Source organism: Anopheles gambiae, chromosome 3 (genome assembly GCF_943734735.2).
Source record: "Anopheles gambiae chromosome 3, idAnoGambNW_F1_1, whole genome shotgun sequence".
NCBI classification, from domain to species: Eukaryota; Metazoa; Arthropoda; class Insecta; order Diptera; family Culicidae; genus Anopheles; species Anopheles gambiae.
The window spans coordinates 43,945,044-43,963,361 of record NC_064602.1 but is presented as its reverse complement, the minus strand read 5'-3'; the positions used below and the strand labels follow the sequence as shown (position 1 = coordinate 43,963,361).

The 18,318-nt window shown below is 41.8% G+C and overlaps 2 protein-coding genes across 6 annotated transcripts in view; both read right to left on the bottom strand.

Annotated features, from left to right (window-relative positions):
- The window catches only part of LOC1279278 (mucin-2), a 158,153-nt gene extending 148,114 nt beyond the window's left edge, over positions 1-10,039 (bottom strand). For 4 of the 5 annotated variants that reach the window (XM_061662281.1, XM_061662284.1, XM_061662285.1 and 1 more), the window contains exons 1-2: positions 9,898-10,039; positions 6,714-7,282 (exon numbers count right to left, since the gene is read on the bottom strand). The gene's annotated coding sequence lies outside the window, so the exon portion shown is untranslated. The remainder of the gene's footprint in view (positions 1-6,713; positions 7,283-9,897) is intronic. The other variant, XM_061662282.1, reaches the window with a different exon arrangement.
- Positions 10,040-15,765: 5,726 nt separating this feature from the next.
- On the bottom strand, positions 15,766-17,029 carry LOC1279275 (uncharacterized). The gene is made up of 3 exons (XM_061653588.1): positions 16,192-17,029; positions 15,889-16,082; positions 15,766-15,819 (listed from the first exon to the last, which is right to left on the bottom strand). The coding sequence occupies exons 1-3, from the start codon at positions 17,027-17,029 to the stop codon at positions 15,766-15,768; spliced, it is 1,086 nt and encodes a 361-aa protein (XP_061509572.1).
- Positions 17,030-18,318: the final 1,289 nt, after the last annotated feature.

Genomic DNA, 18,318 nt, shown 5'->3' with positions numbered 1-18,318 from the left:
CATACACTGACACCTACCGTAGTGTGGCACTAAGGGGATGGGTGGAATTGTGTGTTGTGACAAATTTTACGCTACCGGCGTTTCAGAGGTCGCGTGCCAACGGGGGAAACGGAATTGGGGTTGCGACAGCAGAAAAGAAGACGATTTGTCCCCTGATCGTGCCGGATCAAAGGCAAACCACACACACACACGGACTGCATCGCTCGACTCGAGACAGCACACGTTTCACTCATAATGCACCCGAGATGCAGCGCAAGACATAAGGGTGCACATAAAATAAGATCCCCCTCCCAAACACTGGCACAGCAGCACGTAGGTGGTAACAGCTGATGACGGCCAAGCGAGAAGATGACCGAAGGGAACCAACGCTCACCCTCACTCGAGCTGCATTTTTTTTTCTCTTGGACGTGTCTGAAAGGTTTCGATTCAATCGAAGAAGACGACGGCGATGGAAGGCGAGTTGGAGGATAATGATGCCGAACGATGAAACACGATGCGTTAAATGTCGCGCTATTTAGAGTGTGGTGGTTTGTGATGGGAAGAAGAGGCTTGCCCAAGGGCCACTTCTCTCTCTCTCTCTCTCTCTCTCTCTCTCTCTCTCTCTCTCTCTCTCTCTCTCTCTCTCTCTCTTTCTCATAGTTTCACAAAACTGTATGGACAAATAATACACACACACGAAACAAGCTGCTACGAAATTTATGTTGTGAGGCATTCTCGCCCACGCGCACGTTTCGTTTGAACGTTTGCCCACGATTGCCCTTCGACTACGGACGACGACGATGACGACGGCGATGACGATGATGATGCACGGTCTGTTTCGATGGGAAACTCACTGCAGGCAGGGGGTTTCATAGTACAAATGGCAAATGCACCTATTTACAGCCCGGTGCCCTTCGAGCGCTGTTTTTCGTGCGATGCGATACCACCTAACCGTGCAACCACCGTGCGCACAGGGGCGTCGTTTATGAAGGAAAGGAAATGAAGGTGTTTCAATGTCGCTTACAGAAAAAACGGAATTTCACCAAAGTTCTTCAAACGAGAGAAATTATTAATCGAATGAGCATTTTGTGTTTTCATTTATTTCAATAACGATACATATTTAAGGTTTCATTTGCCATACAAAATGGACAGGCTGACTGAGTTTTAAAAAGAAGAACACAACGAGTATTTTTACAGAATTTGGTTTTTTGACCCATTAAGATTGCCGATGACTGTTTTATGCTATTGAACTTTTCCATAGTCTGGTAGATTCTCGAAACCCTGTAATATGTGAGCAACACGTTTATTCCAATATGGATAAGTCATTTCTAAAGCGTTTTAATCATTAATATTTCATGTTCTACAACCATAAAAAATGGGGATATACTGACTTCGTTGAATGAAATGGATTTTTATTATTATTGTTTATTCAATCGTACATCGAAAACGGCTTAAAGAGCATCAACATACAACAGAAAATGATACAGGTTAAAATAACAAAGACCCGGTTACGCAACAACTTATGGGAACAACAAGCATAACACATTTTTGAATGAAGACAAGGACATGTTGAACTCGAATTGAGACAAATGTTCATTGAAACTGCCAATCATGGTTAACAGCAGCTTAAGAGGAGCGTTACGATCGTGATTTGTACGTGAACGTGTAACTTGCAGGGTTTATTGATGCTGGGCGGAGAGTCTGGCTATAGTAAATCCAAGCTTCTCCTAACAGATAAGAGTCGTCAGTAGTTCTTTATAGTAATCCAGCAATGAACGTGGCCTGATTTTTATGTCGCTGAAATCCCGGACTCTGAAGTCCGAATAGTTTACAGCACTCACTATAAGAAGGTAACTCAGATTCGTTAATCCAGCCTTGCTTGCGTACATCGAAATGAGTGAATTTTCGTTTGATTGCTTCAAGTCCGTTTATCCACTCAGGAAGATCACCTCCGGAAGATGGGTCCGACAAGTGTTATCCAGTGCTGGCCAGAACCGTCCAGAGTCGTCCAGAGTCGGAGTCATCCGGAATTGGAAGCGTTCGGAGTCGTCTGGAATCAGAATCGTCCGGAGTCAGTGTTGTCCGGAGTCGGAGTCATCCAGAGTCAAAGTCCACCGGAGTCGGCCAGAGTCGGATACGACTAGAGCCAATGGTAGAAACCCTAATCATAGAAAGCCCTATATACGATCAGACGACTCCGGACGATTGCAGACGACTCCGACACCTTACGACTCCGACTCCGCACGACTCCGACTCCGCACGACTGCGACTCCAGCCGAACGAATTCGGACGACTCTGGCAAAATCGGATTCAGAGTCAGAATCGGACTAAGAATAACTGGAAACGGATTGGAGTGATGAGTACACAACACATTCACATTCAGATTAGTTTTCATATTGAGCCTACACATCTGTTAGTTAGCACGACTAATAACACTTCCGTAATAAATTGAAAGCAGTTATATCAAGAATAGCTCTTTACACTAGGTTTACGGAACCTGTCAATTTGACGGAATTTAAATTTTGAAGCGAAATACTAAAAATAACTTTTGTTTAATCTTGAATTTTACTTTTCGTAAATTTATCATAACATACTTTGAGTTTGTACCATAAGTTTCATTTTCATAACTTTCATAGATTTTCATATGATGCAGATGATATTCAGATGCATATCTCTACGGAACCCGTCAAATTGCCGGGGAGGGGGGTTGATTACATTTAGTTTATTCGGTTAAGCTGTGACATTTTTCAACAAAGATAAATGTAAAAATTAAAGAGAACTATAAACCACTTATTATCATAAAAAATCTTGATAAATGATTTCAATAAAGTGGTCTCAAACGGAATTGCTGATCAACTTATTCCTCGTGTTTTTCGAAACTCCCGCGGACATCGGTCAAAATGTGGCATTGAAAAGCTATTGGTTCATGTGTTCGGTAAAACAATATCGACTGTTTCAGTAAAATAGCATTATGCAGACATTTTTTTATGGAAACAAAAACAAGATAAATGATTCTTTTTTTATTCAGAATGAACGGCTTTGGCAGTGCTGCTTATGTTAAATTATTCATAATTTTAATTTAAAAAAAGGTTTTTACATGTTTTTAACCAATCTAAATACGTATTTTTATCCATCCGTCAAATTGACGGGTGTCCGTAGAGATAGGTATATAAGAGACGCCGGTAAAGCTAGAGTTAAGTAATAATAAGCCTAACGCTTTTGAGCTTGTTCAGAAATTTTGCGAGAAGTGAATGTTGATATTGGCCGGTCTCGTAGTACAGTCGTTAACTCGTACGATTTAACAGCATGCCCGTCATGGGTTCAATCCCCAAATAGATCGCGCCGCCATACGTGGGACTGACTATCCTGCTATGGGGGGAAATCAATTAGTCACTGAAAGCCAAGCCCACAAGTGGGTACAGACAGGCCTTGACCGACATCGGTTGTTGAGCCAAATAAGAAGAAGAGAAGAATGTTGATATGTGATGCCATATATCACTAAAAAGCTAGAAGAAATGAATAAAATATTTTTTTTTTCTGTACAATTCTAACCGAAGCATTTAAGTTGACAATAAAGATAAAGCAATGCGTTTTAATATACTTGAACGAAAAATCAATGAAAAGGATTCCTGATCGAACCAATGCGTACTTCAACCCAAGCCCCAAGATACGTATGTGTATCTGAATGAAACAAAATGATTCAAAAAACATAAAATAATCATCCAACAACAGAGAGTTACATCTTTTACATAAATATTTAACAAATTACCACCCACATTACAGCACCGCGTTACAAAAGGCTGTTGATAAAATCATAATAATTATGGAATCATTCAATGTTATTGTTACTGAAAGCCAACTCATCACCACGCAGCGGTACAAAACAAACCGGCGGCTGCCGGCTAACGGTGCAAACGCGCGTTCACTTCCGCGGGTTTTGTTTGTTAGTTCGTATTTGCTTTCACGTCCGTTTCGGGTTGTTTCGATAAAAATCACTGACAACTCAGGGCGGATGATGTCACACTAATATGTGCGTTCTCGCGTGTAGGTATCGTAAAGTTATGGTAGATTTTTTTAAGAAGCATTTTTCATGTGCTTGCGATACTTGGGAGACACTTGCCGGTGAAGGCACCGTCAAGTGACTAACTTCTCTGTTGAGTAACTGAGCATTTTTCGGCGCAGCTTAAGAGTTCGCCCACATGGGCTCCGTTTGGGGTGAGGCAGCGCTCATGACTCATTAGCGCGCCTCCGAAAGTGGGAGATTTATATATCTTTGCTTTGAAAGAGCTTATCCCATAATGAGGATTGCTAAAGAAGAATAAGCAGCTTTTGACTTTTCTTAAGCATTCAAAGCTTAGAAGTAATATTGTGTAAATACCGATTAAAGTTTACATTTTCTGGAACGAACTTTAATTTTGAATACAAAATAACACCACTCCCTTCCGAGCAATAGGGCGTTCAACTATTATTGGACCGTTTTTACTAAGTGGCCACACCAGTGTACGGGCGCAGAACCCACGCGTCCTCAACGCCACCTCCTACACAGCCCAACTGCAGCTGCAAATCTCGACCGCCTTGCGACGGTATCTATTCACACACTAAAAAAAAAAGACTTGTACAAGGCGCGTGAGCGTCTTGCCTTACTTTCAATCATTGGTGCACCTAGTTTTTTTCACCCCGAGCTGCCCTTAGCAGTGGTGGTTTTCGTTGCGGTTAATGTCGCCGTTTGATAAGTACCTACCGTTCCCCACTTATCCTAACGTTACCATTACACACTTTCCGATCAACTATACACTAAACTGGACTGAAATTGGACTTTGTGTGTGTGTATGAGCGCTAAATCGAATGGCACAGTTCGAATGAAAGACGTCAGACGCCAGAGGGAAACGAGGAAACCACCCCAAACCAAAAGCAACTGCAGAAAAGCCGACAGGGAAAGGGTTTGCTTGTTGTTGTTTTTTTTTCGATAGAAAAGTAAAATCACCTCCTTTTCCCCTGCTGTTTGAGCGGAGGATTAGATTCAGGTCAATCGAACGCCAGCGTGATTGAACTATCCGGCGAAAAGATAGATACTCGCATAAAGAACCAGTGTGCACAGTGAAGGGAGTGAGTGTGCTGCCGGGTTAGGGGAATGGGACGACGAGTCGCGGTGGTCGTCTCGTTGCTAGCGAGAGAAAATATTGAAACGCTTGCGATTAAGCGATCGTTCATAGTCGTTCGTTTCTGTGTTCCAGATTTTTTAACGTTTTGGCTCTTTCTTACTGTTCCGTGGTTAGATGGGAAGGTTGCAAAAAAAACCACAATATCCATGGGGCCCCCATGGGCCAATTTGAGGTTACGCCTCTAGCCACTGAAGCTCGAGCTGAGAGCGCATGGGTTTGGCGCGCAAAAACCAATGCAATACACACGAGATAGCGATATCGTGACGCTTTAAATTAGCTTCAATTTTTATGTTTATTTTAATGCCCCACTATCGCTGCCGTTTGATAGCCCGGTAGAGAAAGCTCGCTCTATGCCTGCCTATCATCCTCAAATCTCGGTGCCAATTTGTAGACAACACAACGACTGGGTGTGATTGGCTTCCCAGATTGTGTTCGGAGCTGAAATCGACAGGCGATACCACCAGGCGTTCTGTTAGCGGGGCAATTATCGTTGAAATGAATATTTATGTTGCAAACAGTGTTTGAAGTTTCGGTGATGCAATAAAGAAAATTGCCAGCCTTTTGGTGGGATGGATTAACGATATTCAAGGTTTTGTGTAGTTGATTATGGCAGTGCTTTGCTGATCTAATTAAACAGTTGTGGTTTTAATAGTTTGATTAGCCTATAGATTGTGCGAGGAAACTTCTGGGATTGATTTCCGAATTGTTTAATTATAGCCTATAAAAGAGAAGCATTAAAAACATAGTACAACCGTACAAGAATACATATTGTTTGTTGTATTGAGCCTAGTTTTTCAATCAATAAACTGAGACATCTAGAATAATAGTTTTTAACGGGGATACAAAATAAAGCAATAGTAAGTCAATTTTTATTTAGTTGAAAAGATTGGTCGTTCAGTGCATGAGAGGAGGTGAACGTGAGATATTAAAAATAAATAAATCGTATTTCACAAAATATTAATAACAAATACTTTTTTGTATACCAAATTTAGGAACGTGGTTTTGGCTCAAATCATTACACTAGATTACGTACAATAAAAAAAAACATCATAATAAGGGTCTGAGCAGCTCAAAGTTTGGAATGATTAAGAACGATATAAAATGAACTATTTTATCGTGGAAAACAATTCAAAACATAAATTGTTAATTCAAAACATAAATTGTTAATTCAAAACATAAAACATAAACATTAAATGATGTTTAATGTTCCATACTTTTGCTTCTGATTCTCGTTCACTTCAAATCAATGAGTGATTGGAACTTAAGTTAGGAGGTTATTAGAAACCATACTACGACATCGATAACAATTTAAAAAAAATCTAATATGAAGAAGTTTCTATATAAAATTTTATTACACACATACGACAACAAATGTCAACTGATATTTGCATTTTAATGTAATAGTGTGGAAATGTCCAAGCAATTCCATGAAAGTAAAACAAAAAATATATATTGCATATTTATGAATGAAATCATTCTATCAATTAAAATGGAATTGTATTTAAACTTAAATTTAAAATTTATTATAATTATAGGTTTTTTTTATGAAGAGAGCATTCAAATTTTACCTACCTGATTATAAACTGCTGCCTTTTTTCGCCCGTCTCAGCTGTCGTTTTATTCTGACAAAGGTGTTTCTAGTGCTTGATTTTATGTACAAATTTACGAACTTAGTTTCACACACTTTCCAAACATTCCATACACACACTCACACACTCACCACACGTTTTCAATAACACACTCAAACAATAGAATATTTCACACCAACAGCGAAATGCATCGACAACCGGTTGGAGAATTTACCCTCTTTCTAACACACGCTTCAAACACTGGCGCACACTTTTTACTTTTAATTTAATTTTACCACTACATATACCAATTACATAAATTTACATAGATCGGATGCACACAGATCTGACCCTCTGAGCTTCGATCAACACTTTTAGCTGAAATTCTTCTATCATACACACAAAACTCACTCGCACACAGTTAGGCTTCGGAGTTTGCTTTCGCTACTACTTTTGCAGTAAATTGCACATTGTACACAAACAATTGTGTGTGTTTTTTTAGTTGGATTTCTGCTGCTGATGATGCTGCTACTGTTATTGCACCTTAACGTGACACACTTACACTTTTAACTGCTGTTTGCGGAGAAGAGAAGGTAAAACAAAAACTATTCAAACTCGAGCTCGATCAAACGTGCACCAAACGGAACTGCAAGAAATGTGTCACGGGAGGGGGACAAGAACCCCACAAACGGAACATGGTACCGCGGAAGGGGGAGCCTTAAAAACGGAAATGGATGTGAGCGGGCAGCGTCGTGTTTGGGGTGACACTTTTAATTATTTGTTCACGCTGCGCTTCGTTAAACGCGTGATTGCTTCTTCTGCCCTTGCTTTCGTTGCGTGTGTTTGTGAGTCGACTTGTTTACATTAATAAACGGGAGATTTGATTTGTGTTGGTCGTCAGCTACACTGCCCTTCCGGAGTTGACTCGTTCAACCGTTCGAGAAAGCTTTATGAAATCATCAGCTGAGCCGCCGTTGTATTGGAACCACATTAGAGAGGCACAAAAAAAAATACACACAGCACTGCTAAGAAACCGGTTTATTTCAGATGCAACGCAGAATTGCAATTGGGCGTAAACAAAACTGCAAGCTGGTTTGCAAAACGCTTTGACAGAGGCTTGTGTAAGCGAAAACACGTCAGCTGATTTCTGCCGCAGCATCGCACCCCAGCGTGATGAGCGGATGAGAGATTTGCATAGAAAAAGATGTATTAGAATGAGCATGATAAGCAGCCAGGCAGGAGCGGGCTGAATTACGCATGAATGGCATTGCGTAAAGCTTTGTGCCGAAATTCCGCATCCACGCACTAACCCATGCCGCCCAAAAAACGTCCTTCGGTGTCGTGTGAGAATGGAACCATTATACGAGGAGAAGGCAATCTCTCACGGGCACACCACTCAGCAGCACAAGATAATATGGATGAGGCGATGGTGCCGTGTTCCTCTCTCCCGAAAGTCCTCGAGAGCACATCATTGCAATATTTCGTCCCCAAAAACAAAACGAAAGGGTCCTTGTGTTGGCAGCTACACATCCAACATGCCCACTTTGCCCCATACAATGCCGCACTAACGCACTTGGTGTGTGTGTGACCGCCACCAACACTGCAACGATTGCGAGCAGCATCCGCACCCGGCAGGAGGTGACAAAAATTCAATGAAATCAATGAAAAACAGAGCCGCCAGGCGGTTCTTCCCGGCCCGGAACGTCACATGCGCACGGCGTCCTCCGCTCTTTCGACTGGCGTAACGCGCGTACGTGCTGCTGCGTACCCTGGGCGAGAGCACGGGAGAGGAAAATGCGATCTGTGTGCGTGTCTTGTTGTTGTTGTTGCCGTTGGTCCACCCTAGCAGCAGAAGCCGAAATCACCCTTAGCGGATTCGGTCTTCCCTTTTTTTGGGGGAAGCCACTGCGGGGGCCACGCAGGGATTGGAGAACGCGGAACGAGAGTGCCGCGACAGGAAGCGTCCATTGGTGACGCAGGAAGTTGGCGGGGATTTTAGCTAAAAAAAGGGACATGAAACAGGGCCCTGTGGCTCTTAAAGAGGAAATGCTGATACGCCCTTTGCTTGCGTAGCGATATTTTCTGGAAATAAAGGAAGACGGCTTCAAGTTGGAAAGGGAAATTCAAGCAAGGGGAAGAGTTGCTGGAATTCCTGTGCGATGTTTCGAGAGCAGTTCAATAAATACTTTGAAATGCGCCTAATTCAAACTCAGCAGCACACGGTACTGGTTTTGGGCTCTAAATTTGAAGGAAATATTATCATCTGATAAGAGCGCGTTAACGCAGGAAGAATCTCTGTCTGCAGGAGAGCCAAACCAAACAAAAATAATCTTCCATCATATCATTGAGAGAATTTTGCACAAAATAGTAGTACGGAGGGAAGCGTTCGCACGAAGATCAACAACACAAGCACGCACGCACACAGGCAGACAGAGCCCCCTCACGGTAGCGTACACTGCACACTATCCGCGTGCTCTCTCTCTCTCTCGCTCTTTCTGTTTCTCTCTCTGTCACCACGGTAGCAGCTTCCGTGTGCTCAGGGTCACCGGTGAGTTTGATGACGGCTTTTTTGCGTTGCTAACTGGAGCACAGCACGCATGGAGGAGATGGGAACGTGTGTGCGTGCGCGTGTGTGTGTGTGTGTATTTTGAAAAATACTAATTTTGACACATCTGTCAAACAAACCCAGTGCTAACTACGATGAAGGAAAGTGTACGGATGAAACGCACACGAGTTTGGGCACAGGAGAACACAAATTGCAAGAACGGCCGTATACAGAAGCCGCACAAATACACACCGCAACTCGGTAAGGTGTGATTGCTACCGATCGTTACATAGGCACTTGTATTTGTTGTTTTGCGGGGCAGACATTCCATGCAAAATCATTGCGTCTGAAGTAACTTGCCTTCTACACAAACCACATTCACAACAATACGGCGTCGTTTTTGCGCATAAAATACATCTCCCAATTTCAAACACACTGCACAAGACGGCAACAGAAGCTTCCACACCCCAAAACACCCAATCTGGTTCCGCTCGTGCAGCGACTCACTCCAACGACGCACACCATTTGTTTGTGCTCACGCCAAGAACGTTTGGTGTACCGCACCGACAATGCCGAGGGAAGGGTATGATTTTGGTGTATTGTTTTAAGACGCGTAAAACACTTCTTCCCTTGCTATACCCACTCTATAAACCGGGCACAATAGAACCGAAGCACAGTTGGCAGATGCAGTACGGCCGCAATAACAGCACTCTGATAGACGGACACGCGTGCAACACCTTCACGACCGAGCTCACTGTTCAAACTGAGAGCAGCGGCAAGTCAGCTGCTGTCTCTGCTGTGAGGCAGTTCGAGATGCAATTATTTTTAACCACGCTCGTGAGAGGCGCTCTCTTTTTGGCTGGCTCTCGCCAATAGGCGGACTTCTCTCTCAATACCAATTTCTGGAGAAATTACAGGGTTAGTTACTAGAACTAGTGAAGTGAATGTGTGGGACGCGTGTGTTAGTACGCATTTAGTATCGCATACAGTCTTTCCTCAGGATCATGCGTTCCGGAGACATTCGCGTATTTCAGAATTTTACGTATGTTGAATATCACGTTTTTCAGCCAGAATATTGATTGTTGATGAATGGTTGTTTTTAATTAAATTTAGCAATCGTATGGACTAAATTACATAGTTAATACAAATTGAATAGAAAATTTGATTATTTCTGTCGTTTTAGCTATTTGAAACTTTCAACAATAATTCAACATATTTTGCTTTTTACAATTATTGTCAAATTTATGCTGATTTGACTTATGAGCTGTCAAAATTGAGAATTCGCGTAACTCGGGGAAAGACTGTACCAATACCAAATATAAAACCAAATGAATGAAATTAACATTTTCATTCGATATGTTTCAAAATGTATTTTTGCAATGTATTTTTTTAAGATTCGAGACACGCGCGCGTATAGTGGACTTTGGGGTTTAGACCCACTGGTTGTAAGATGATAGGACTTAGCGGCACCTTATCGGATTCATTAGTGGGTCGAAAACATTCAATCATCCACTCGAGTGTTATGTAGAAATATTACTTTCAGTTTTATACCTAAATATCTTTAAGATAATTTCGTCCTTCTCGAACCTTTGAAGGGGAAAGTGGAGGGACCATCATCATCATCATCATCATCATCATCATGTTGCATTGTTATTAGACAAGTGTTTTGACTTTTTCCTATTACATGAAACTTCTAACATTTTTATCTATTTTTTGAAACCATTTATCAGGAGAAGTAAGGGAAGAAAATATGCTGATAAGTTGTAGAAGTTAAAAGACTTTGTATCCACCTTTGTAGATATCCAGAATGACATCTTATAATGACAAATATTTGAAGAATACTTCTACCTTTCATATTCCTTTGTTAATTTTTTTAGTTGAAAAAATGACTCAATAAATATATGTATTTTTGTTTAACAATTACCATCTTTTAAATATTATTCTACGTATTTATCATCCTTTTCGTAAATCAACTTGCAATCCAAAGCATACAGTGTGTATTTGCCAAACCCCGACCCCGAGGAAAATTATGCAGTTGGAAAATGTTTATATTATGTAAATAAAAATTTGGTATTCATAAACATTGATTTGTTTATTGATTGAATATAAGATGATAATTTCACGTCAGATAATACAATCCAAGATATTTATGGCAAAGAACTCAAGTTGGTTAACCGAACTGGCTTATCAAGAATCCTCCCATGACCATAGAAATGTCACTACTTGTATGAAAGGACGAACATCTTATTCAAATTTTACTCATCAAACCCTTTATTTTTCTATGGTTTTGTATATCGAGAGAGGTATAAACACAGCCAAGAGAGAAAACCAAGAAGATATCTGCTCTGCTCAGGAACATTTACAAATTCTGACTGCCTCGCAGTTCAGTTACAGCTGACCTAACATCTATCAGCGCTCTCGCAGATTCTATGTAGATTAGTCAAAGGGGCTAATGTACCGATAAAGAAACGTTTTCCGTCCACAGAGAAGCAGCTTCCGTATCAGTAAGAAATTCACGAAAATGTATGATAACACTTTAAAATAAACCTGTTGAAAAATAAAATGCTTAATACAGAAAAGAGTTTGCAATGATACATTAAATTATCTACAAACCTTATTTTAAACAGATAATTATTTTAAACCCTCCCCTAAAAAAACTACAACTTTATTGAATGTTTTAGTATAGAGCCTAATGTTGTTCTAACAACATCATGCTCTCATGATCATGCTTATGAAGTAGTGCTAAGTGACTTTGCCCAAAATAATAATAGAAACAGGCAACAATAGTGCTAGACAGATTTGATTTGCCGTAATTCATACCGAGAGCATGTCTATTACAACGCGTGCTACGCATCATGTTATAATGTTGCCTGCCACGCTTAAGGTGGGTGTGAAATGGGACGCCAAGGGATCGGGTCACGCGATCGCATCTCGATCATAATGCCGGTGTGTTGGATGTTGCCTGTAATTGTAGATGAAATGTTTCTATTAACAATAATTGCATGTTTTGTTGCAACGCAATAATATGTTCAGCGATGGTAAGGGTCGGTACGCAATGGTAAGAGCAGATAGGGAAAAATATTTCATTAAAGTGATGAAACAACCCATGACTGCTATTAGTAATTTTTATACCTTACAAACATACTTGAAAGTAGAAATATCTGTTATAACCACAACAAGGTACTCCGAAGACATCCTTTGTGCACGAGCAATCCGTTCAATCATTAAGTCGTTCTGTTTCAAAAACTCTGCTGTCAAGGGGTTGTTTCCGGGTCTTCCCGGTTTTTTCCGGACCGTCAATTGATTGACACCACCGAAGATCCAATACTGATTTACTTATCATACCGGCCGGTAAGCAGATCGGGCGGGAAACACTGAAAAGAGCACGGCAGTCACCGTGCACTGACTGCAGTTTTCCGGCTGTCAAGATGACATCGACCGATGCGTTCGTGTGATAAGCGGCTGCTGTTGTGCTTCTGGCGTGGTCTTCTCTTGGCCGTGCGACGAACTCGCCGGTAGGAACACACCCGCCGGTGGAGGCAAGCATGTATCATTGCGAAATGCGCGAGCTACTCCGCCGTGTCTCGAGTGGCGTACTCGCATGCCGCTAGAATCGGGAAGGTAGAGTGGTGTAGGGCGCGGCGACGTCGACAGCCACCCATTTTCCGTTTTTCCCCGTCGAGTGGCAATGTTTTGTCTTCTACATACGTGATGGGAAGGGCGAGACGGTGAGCTGGTATGGGGTTAAGATATGTCTCTTCTGTTACACAAAAGCATGGCGAGAGTAGAGCACGGTGACGGCACCGAAGTTTTCCACGCTCGTTGGCCAAGTTCGAGCACAAGCCGCTTACAAATTGGTTCTCAACTCATTAGCCCGTACAAGTAAGGTTCATAGGAGTGTGAGTGTGTTTGTATGGCTGTGTGTGTGTGTGCATGTGTTTGTCACGCGGGACAAACGACTCCAAGAAACTGCATCCCAATTTTAGCGGCACGTCTGCAGCGCTGCAAACCCCCATAATGGCTGCAATGCCGATGCAACCAAAGAGGGGATGGGGATTGTGCGACAAGGGGAGGGTTGGCATGTTTCGTTTCATCATAAAATATGCTCACCAGCAGTGAAGCAATTAACGATTCCAGCAACATGAACTCGTGTTATGCCATGTCTGCAGTTGTGTATCTCGGCTACTCGGGCCACTCGGATGCACTGTGGAAAATTGTGGAAATGTGGTTTCTGTCAGCTCTGGTGTCATCGCGTTGGGAGCGCTCAATTGTGGTTGCATTTTAATCGGATTGGACTCCCCATTTCATTGTTGTTCCGTCTTCATCTTTAATAATCGCTACCCAAGATGCATACGCCATCGGTTGATGCACTTTTCGAACGCTCAACGGTTGCCAGTTTTTACCGTTGATCGCTTTAGACAGAAGCGTTCAAGTTCACAGCCTACATTCAAGAGCAGCCCGATTGAAGTAAATCACCGTCCGATTTTCACTCTTTCATTGAAGTATAACCAGTTTTTTTCTATTAGTTTTCTTTTTTTCGGATTTTCCCCCAATCCGTCGTACCATTTCTTGTCGTGTATTGCAGCTTCGCACCTTCTGTTCGTCGAAATAGCAATTTAAAACAGTGGCATTACACAACCACAATCGACCGCAGATGCTGTGAGCATGCCGGGCGTTTGGAAATGAGGATGAACACTTGCTAAAGAGGAGGAGGAAGAGGAGGGAAATCTTTATTGACGACTTTTTCTCTTAATTTTCTAACACGAATCGGACAGTGAGTTAATTTTCCAAATTAAAAGCCCGTTCACGATTGAAAAAAAAAACAATAATAACAACCACCACTTGGAAGACTCGTTGTTGAATAATTTCACTTTCACGTGGTGAGCCAACCGGGTGCTTGATTTGATTTTACGACCCGCACCGGTGGTGCGGTGGTTTACTGCAGTTAGGCACCCGGACCGGTAGCAAAGCTCCCAGCAAGCAATGAGACACACAGGGAACCTGGCTCATGCAGCGTACCATCTTCTGTCGAATGTGTGATTAGTTAACGCATCTGCAGCTATATATAAAGAGGGTTCCTTTTATTCTTAATGCACATAGAGGAAGTGTATGCCAAATTTTACCATTGTGTACTGTTTTCGACGTTTTCCCTCGTTTTGTATACAATCGTTCGAACAAATGTAGCTTAATGTGGCAAATGTGTTGCTGGATTAGGAGGTTTGTCATCTGGAAGCACACCTTTAAAAGGGGAATTTAAAATGAGGCAAAACTAATTGGACGGAGCTGAGCAACTGTTGCTACTGGTTGATGGATCATTAACGCGAAAGAAAGTTTAAATAAACTGAAAATCGATTGAAAGGTGTTTCGTTGATTGTGTTGAATTACAACAATAGCTTAATTTTGTAACATTTGCTTGGTGCTTTGACATGCGTTAATTATTTTATTGAATATTTAAAAACTGTTAAACGTACACATTAGCACGCAGCAGTTAGTAAACTGTGGAAAGATGTCGCATGAAAGAAAGGTTACAGATAAACGTCAAAGAGCGTAATAAATGCAGACTATACAAATACAAAATCAGTTACAAATCAAATTACATTTTTAACTTAAAACAAAATCATATATATGGATCCTATAGATAAATATCTACCAAAACATCCTATTGATAATAATCAAGCTGAGAAAAAGTTTAATTGCTATCTCCCCAATCATTGTAAAACGCACGGTACTGTTTAAAATAAATACAGAATAAAAGAAATTATTAACTTACTATTTATTATCTCTGACATGATATTTGCCAAATTGAAAAAAAGGAAATTAAATCACTACTAGAGTCGTGCGCATCCTTGTGGATCTAATTTGACTACTATGGATCCATAAGCTCTACAATTTGTATTGTTCATATTGTTTGATGTTTTACTATGTGAATAGTTGCTAAGATTATTAATCACACAAAAGGCATATTAAAGGCAATAAAAGCAATCAGAATTCTTGTAATCTGTGGCTTAAACATTCCGACACCAAAAATTTAGATATACAGACACTCGGAGGATTAGAAAGATAAACACAGAAGTTTTTGAATTTTTTACCACTACTTTTCCTTACTTGTTTTTTATTTGATTTATGTTTAACCTCTGAGAAAACGGAAAAAGCATTGTAATCTGCGAGGAATAGAATATTGGTGAAAATAGTAGCGCAGTTACTTGAACGACGTTGATGAACTACCTCACGAAACCCATTTACTGCATTCTATGATTTATTGAATGTGGTGCTTATTGACCCTAAATTCACGGAGCGAACCGTCGTCGCATATGACCATTATATTTTATCCATGCACCAGAAAACGAAAAGCAATTGGTAATGATAACAATTGATAAACCTCTTTAATTTCCTACGTTTTTTAATAAATGTTCAGCCCCTTCCAATCCATCTTTTCCAAATCAGATCGATCCCATATCGAACGTTAGAAAAGAATGTTGTCGTCTTTATCTACCTTTCCGGACATGTAATTCTAATCTGCTATTTCAATAAATATGATCACATACGTAAGTATCACAATAACAAGCTGTAAAAAGAGATCACATTGTTTAAGCTTTACTTGAACATTTCAAACAAAACTCGACCCAACACTTACCGTTCGGATTAACGTGTAGTCATAGTCAAATATGTCTTTCGCGGTCAGCTTAATCCGATTGCGCAGCAACTGATGCAAAAAGTAAAACCTTAGCTTCACCATCTCAGCATCCAGCCCGAAGTTCATATCGAGAACCGTCCCTTGCACCGCATCCATTTCAAGTTGATGTTTTTTGGCCGCGTGCATCAAAAAGCCTATGATAACAGGCGTCGGAACGAAACAGAAGATTTGCACTAAAGCAGGATAAAGTTTTAGACTTGTGCTACTGAGATTGAGATAAATGCCAATTGTCTCCTTCCTTACATTCTACTCCCCTCTGCTGCTTCTGCCACATCGCATACACCCAGTACAGATCGAACGCCATCTGTGCGAAGCTGGAGGCAATGTTGCACGCTTGCGAAAACCCAAACAGCTCGTTGATGCCCTCGTTTATCTGCCACAGCTCGCCGTACAGTGCGCGGTACTCTTCCAAGCGCTCCCGTTCGCCCGTTTGATGCAATGCGACCAATTTGCGCTGTAACTGGCGCAGATTGGAGGCCATCAGACTGATGTGCAGCAGATGAAACACGTGCCTAACGTGGCTGAACGTGTACGGGTAGAAGTTATGCAGCCAAAACCAATGCCATTGCGTACCGGGCGTAAGCTGGTTGTATATTGTAAACTCGACCAGAGCGCACACGGCTACTATCGTCAGAATGGCGAAAAAGTAACGTAACAGCACACGTGCTAGCTCGTCTCTTCCAATCAGCCCAAGAATGGTACCATTTCTGGTGGCGAGAGCACGATAGCGCATCCAAATCGAGCGATGCGTTTCAACCTCAAACCAGGAGTCGGCCACGGTTACGAAAATCGTCAGCAATCCGATGACGTATTTGAAGTAGTTGTTCATTGCGTCGGTTAGCATCAGACCACCGAAGAGGTAGTTGTAGTGACGTTTGGCCAGTATACCGCTGATCACTGCGCTGGCTAGATGCAAGATACTCCAGACCGAGGATGACCAACGGTGCTCTCCAATAGCAAGACCATCGGCGTGGTGTAGTTTAAGCGGAAAGTTGAAAAATCCAAACAATTGAAACAGTAACAGAAGCCAAGAGAATGCTCCAAAAGTAACCAGGATGAATAGTTTCCTCACGGATGCCATCGTGTACTAAAAGACAAGACTAGCGCAAATCATCCTAGAAACGATCCTGATGGGCAATGTAGTAAGGGAAATGAAATATTCATTGTTGACAAATTTACCACAACCATGCAATTTTCTCATCAACACTCTTCCGACGTACATTTTATTGTTTCACGAGAACGTTCTTCGCCCAGTACGTGCACAATGAACCTCGTGCTACCATTGCTCCCCAACGGGCAGCAGCTACTCTCTGTAGCATTCCGTATCTTTAAGTGCTTCGGTTTCATACCATTCCCGTTCGATTGCTGCACGTTCGCTCTGACACCTTGCAGCAACGTACGATCGCTGTTACATCTGCCCATATTACAAGTTTCATTCTACCTAACTCTCTTCTGCATCATAATGTCGAACCGAGTGAACTTCTTTTTCACTGGCTTGCAGATCCTCAGCCTAAACGATATCATCAAGTATGGAACGCTAACGTTGTCCGTGTTTGCGATCTTCATAGATACCGTCCTGCAGCGAAATACACATCGGCTTGTGTGGGAAAAGATCGCCCTCATTCGACTCAGTGCACGGAAGGTCTACGTTAAGCGTTTCACACGCCACTACTTGTGGAAGTTTTATGGCTATCTAGCGGTTAGCGCGTTTCTTGAAGCACAAGTACTCTACCTTGCTTGGGATGATCCTTCCGATCTGGCGTACTGGCTGGTGATCATGATTTTGCACGCCTTCCTTCGGCTGCGCCACCTTTTTCACATGTTCTTCATCGACACACTGAAGATACACCTGCAGAAGCTACATCATGATTTGGTGGATGCGGGTGAGTACATGGCGGATCTCGTTGAGCAACCACAGGATATGGCCGTGTTTCGAGCAATGTACGCACAGTCTGTCGATCGTCTGCTGTACCTGAAGAGTGTATACGGCCAGCTGTGGGAGCTTAGCGACTGTATCAATCGTAACTTTGGATGGTCTCAGATATGTAACTTTACGGGCAACTTTGTGCAACTATCGTGCGATCTATACTGGTTGTATATGTCAATGAAGTGGTTTGAGGCTACAGAGTATAAAGGTAATACATTTTCAATCATTCTAATTTGTGGTTTTTTTTCAAACAGTGTTCTTTTGTTAGTAGTAATCGTGATTACGCTGCTACCATCGACGTCTATCATTGTGCTGCTACTTAGCTCTGCCGAGTCTTGCCTTGGCGTGGTAGGTACATACTCTCCTTGACGAACGATCGTGAATGATCTAACAACCGATGTTTACAGGCCGCCTCATTACAGTCTGCACTGTTGGATATTCCG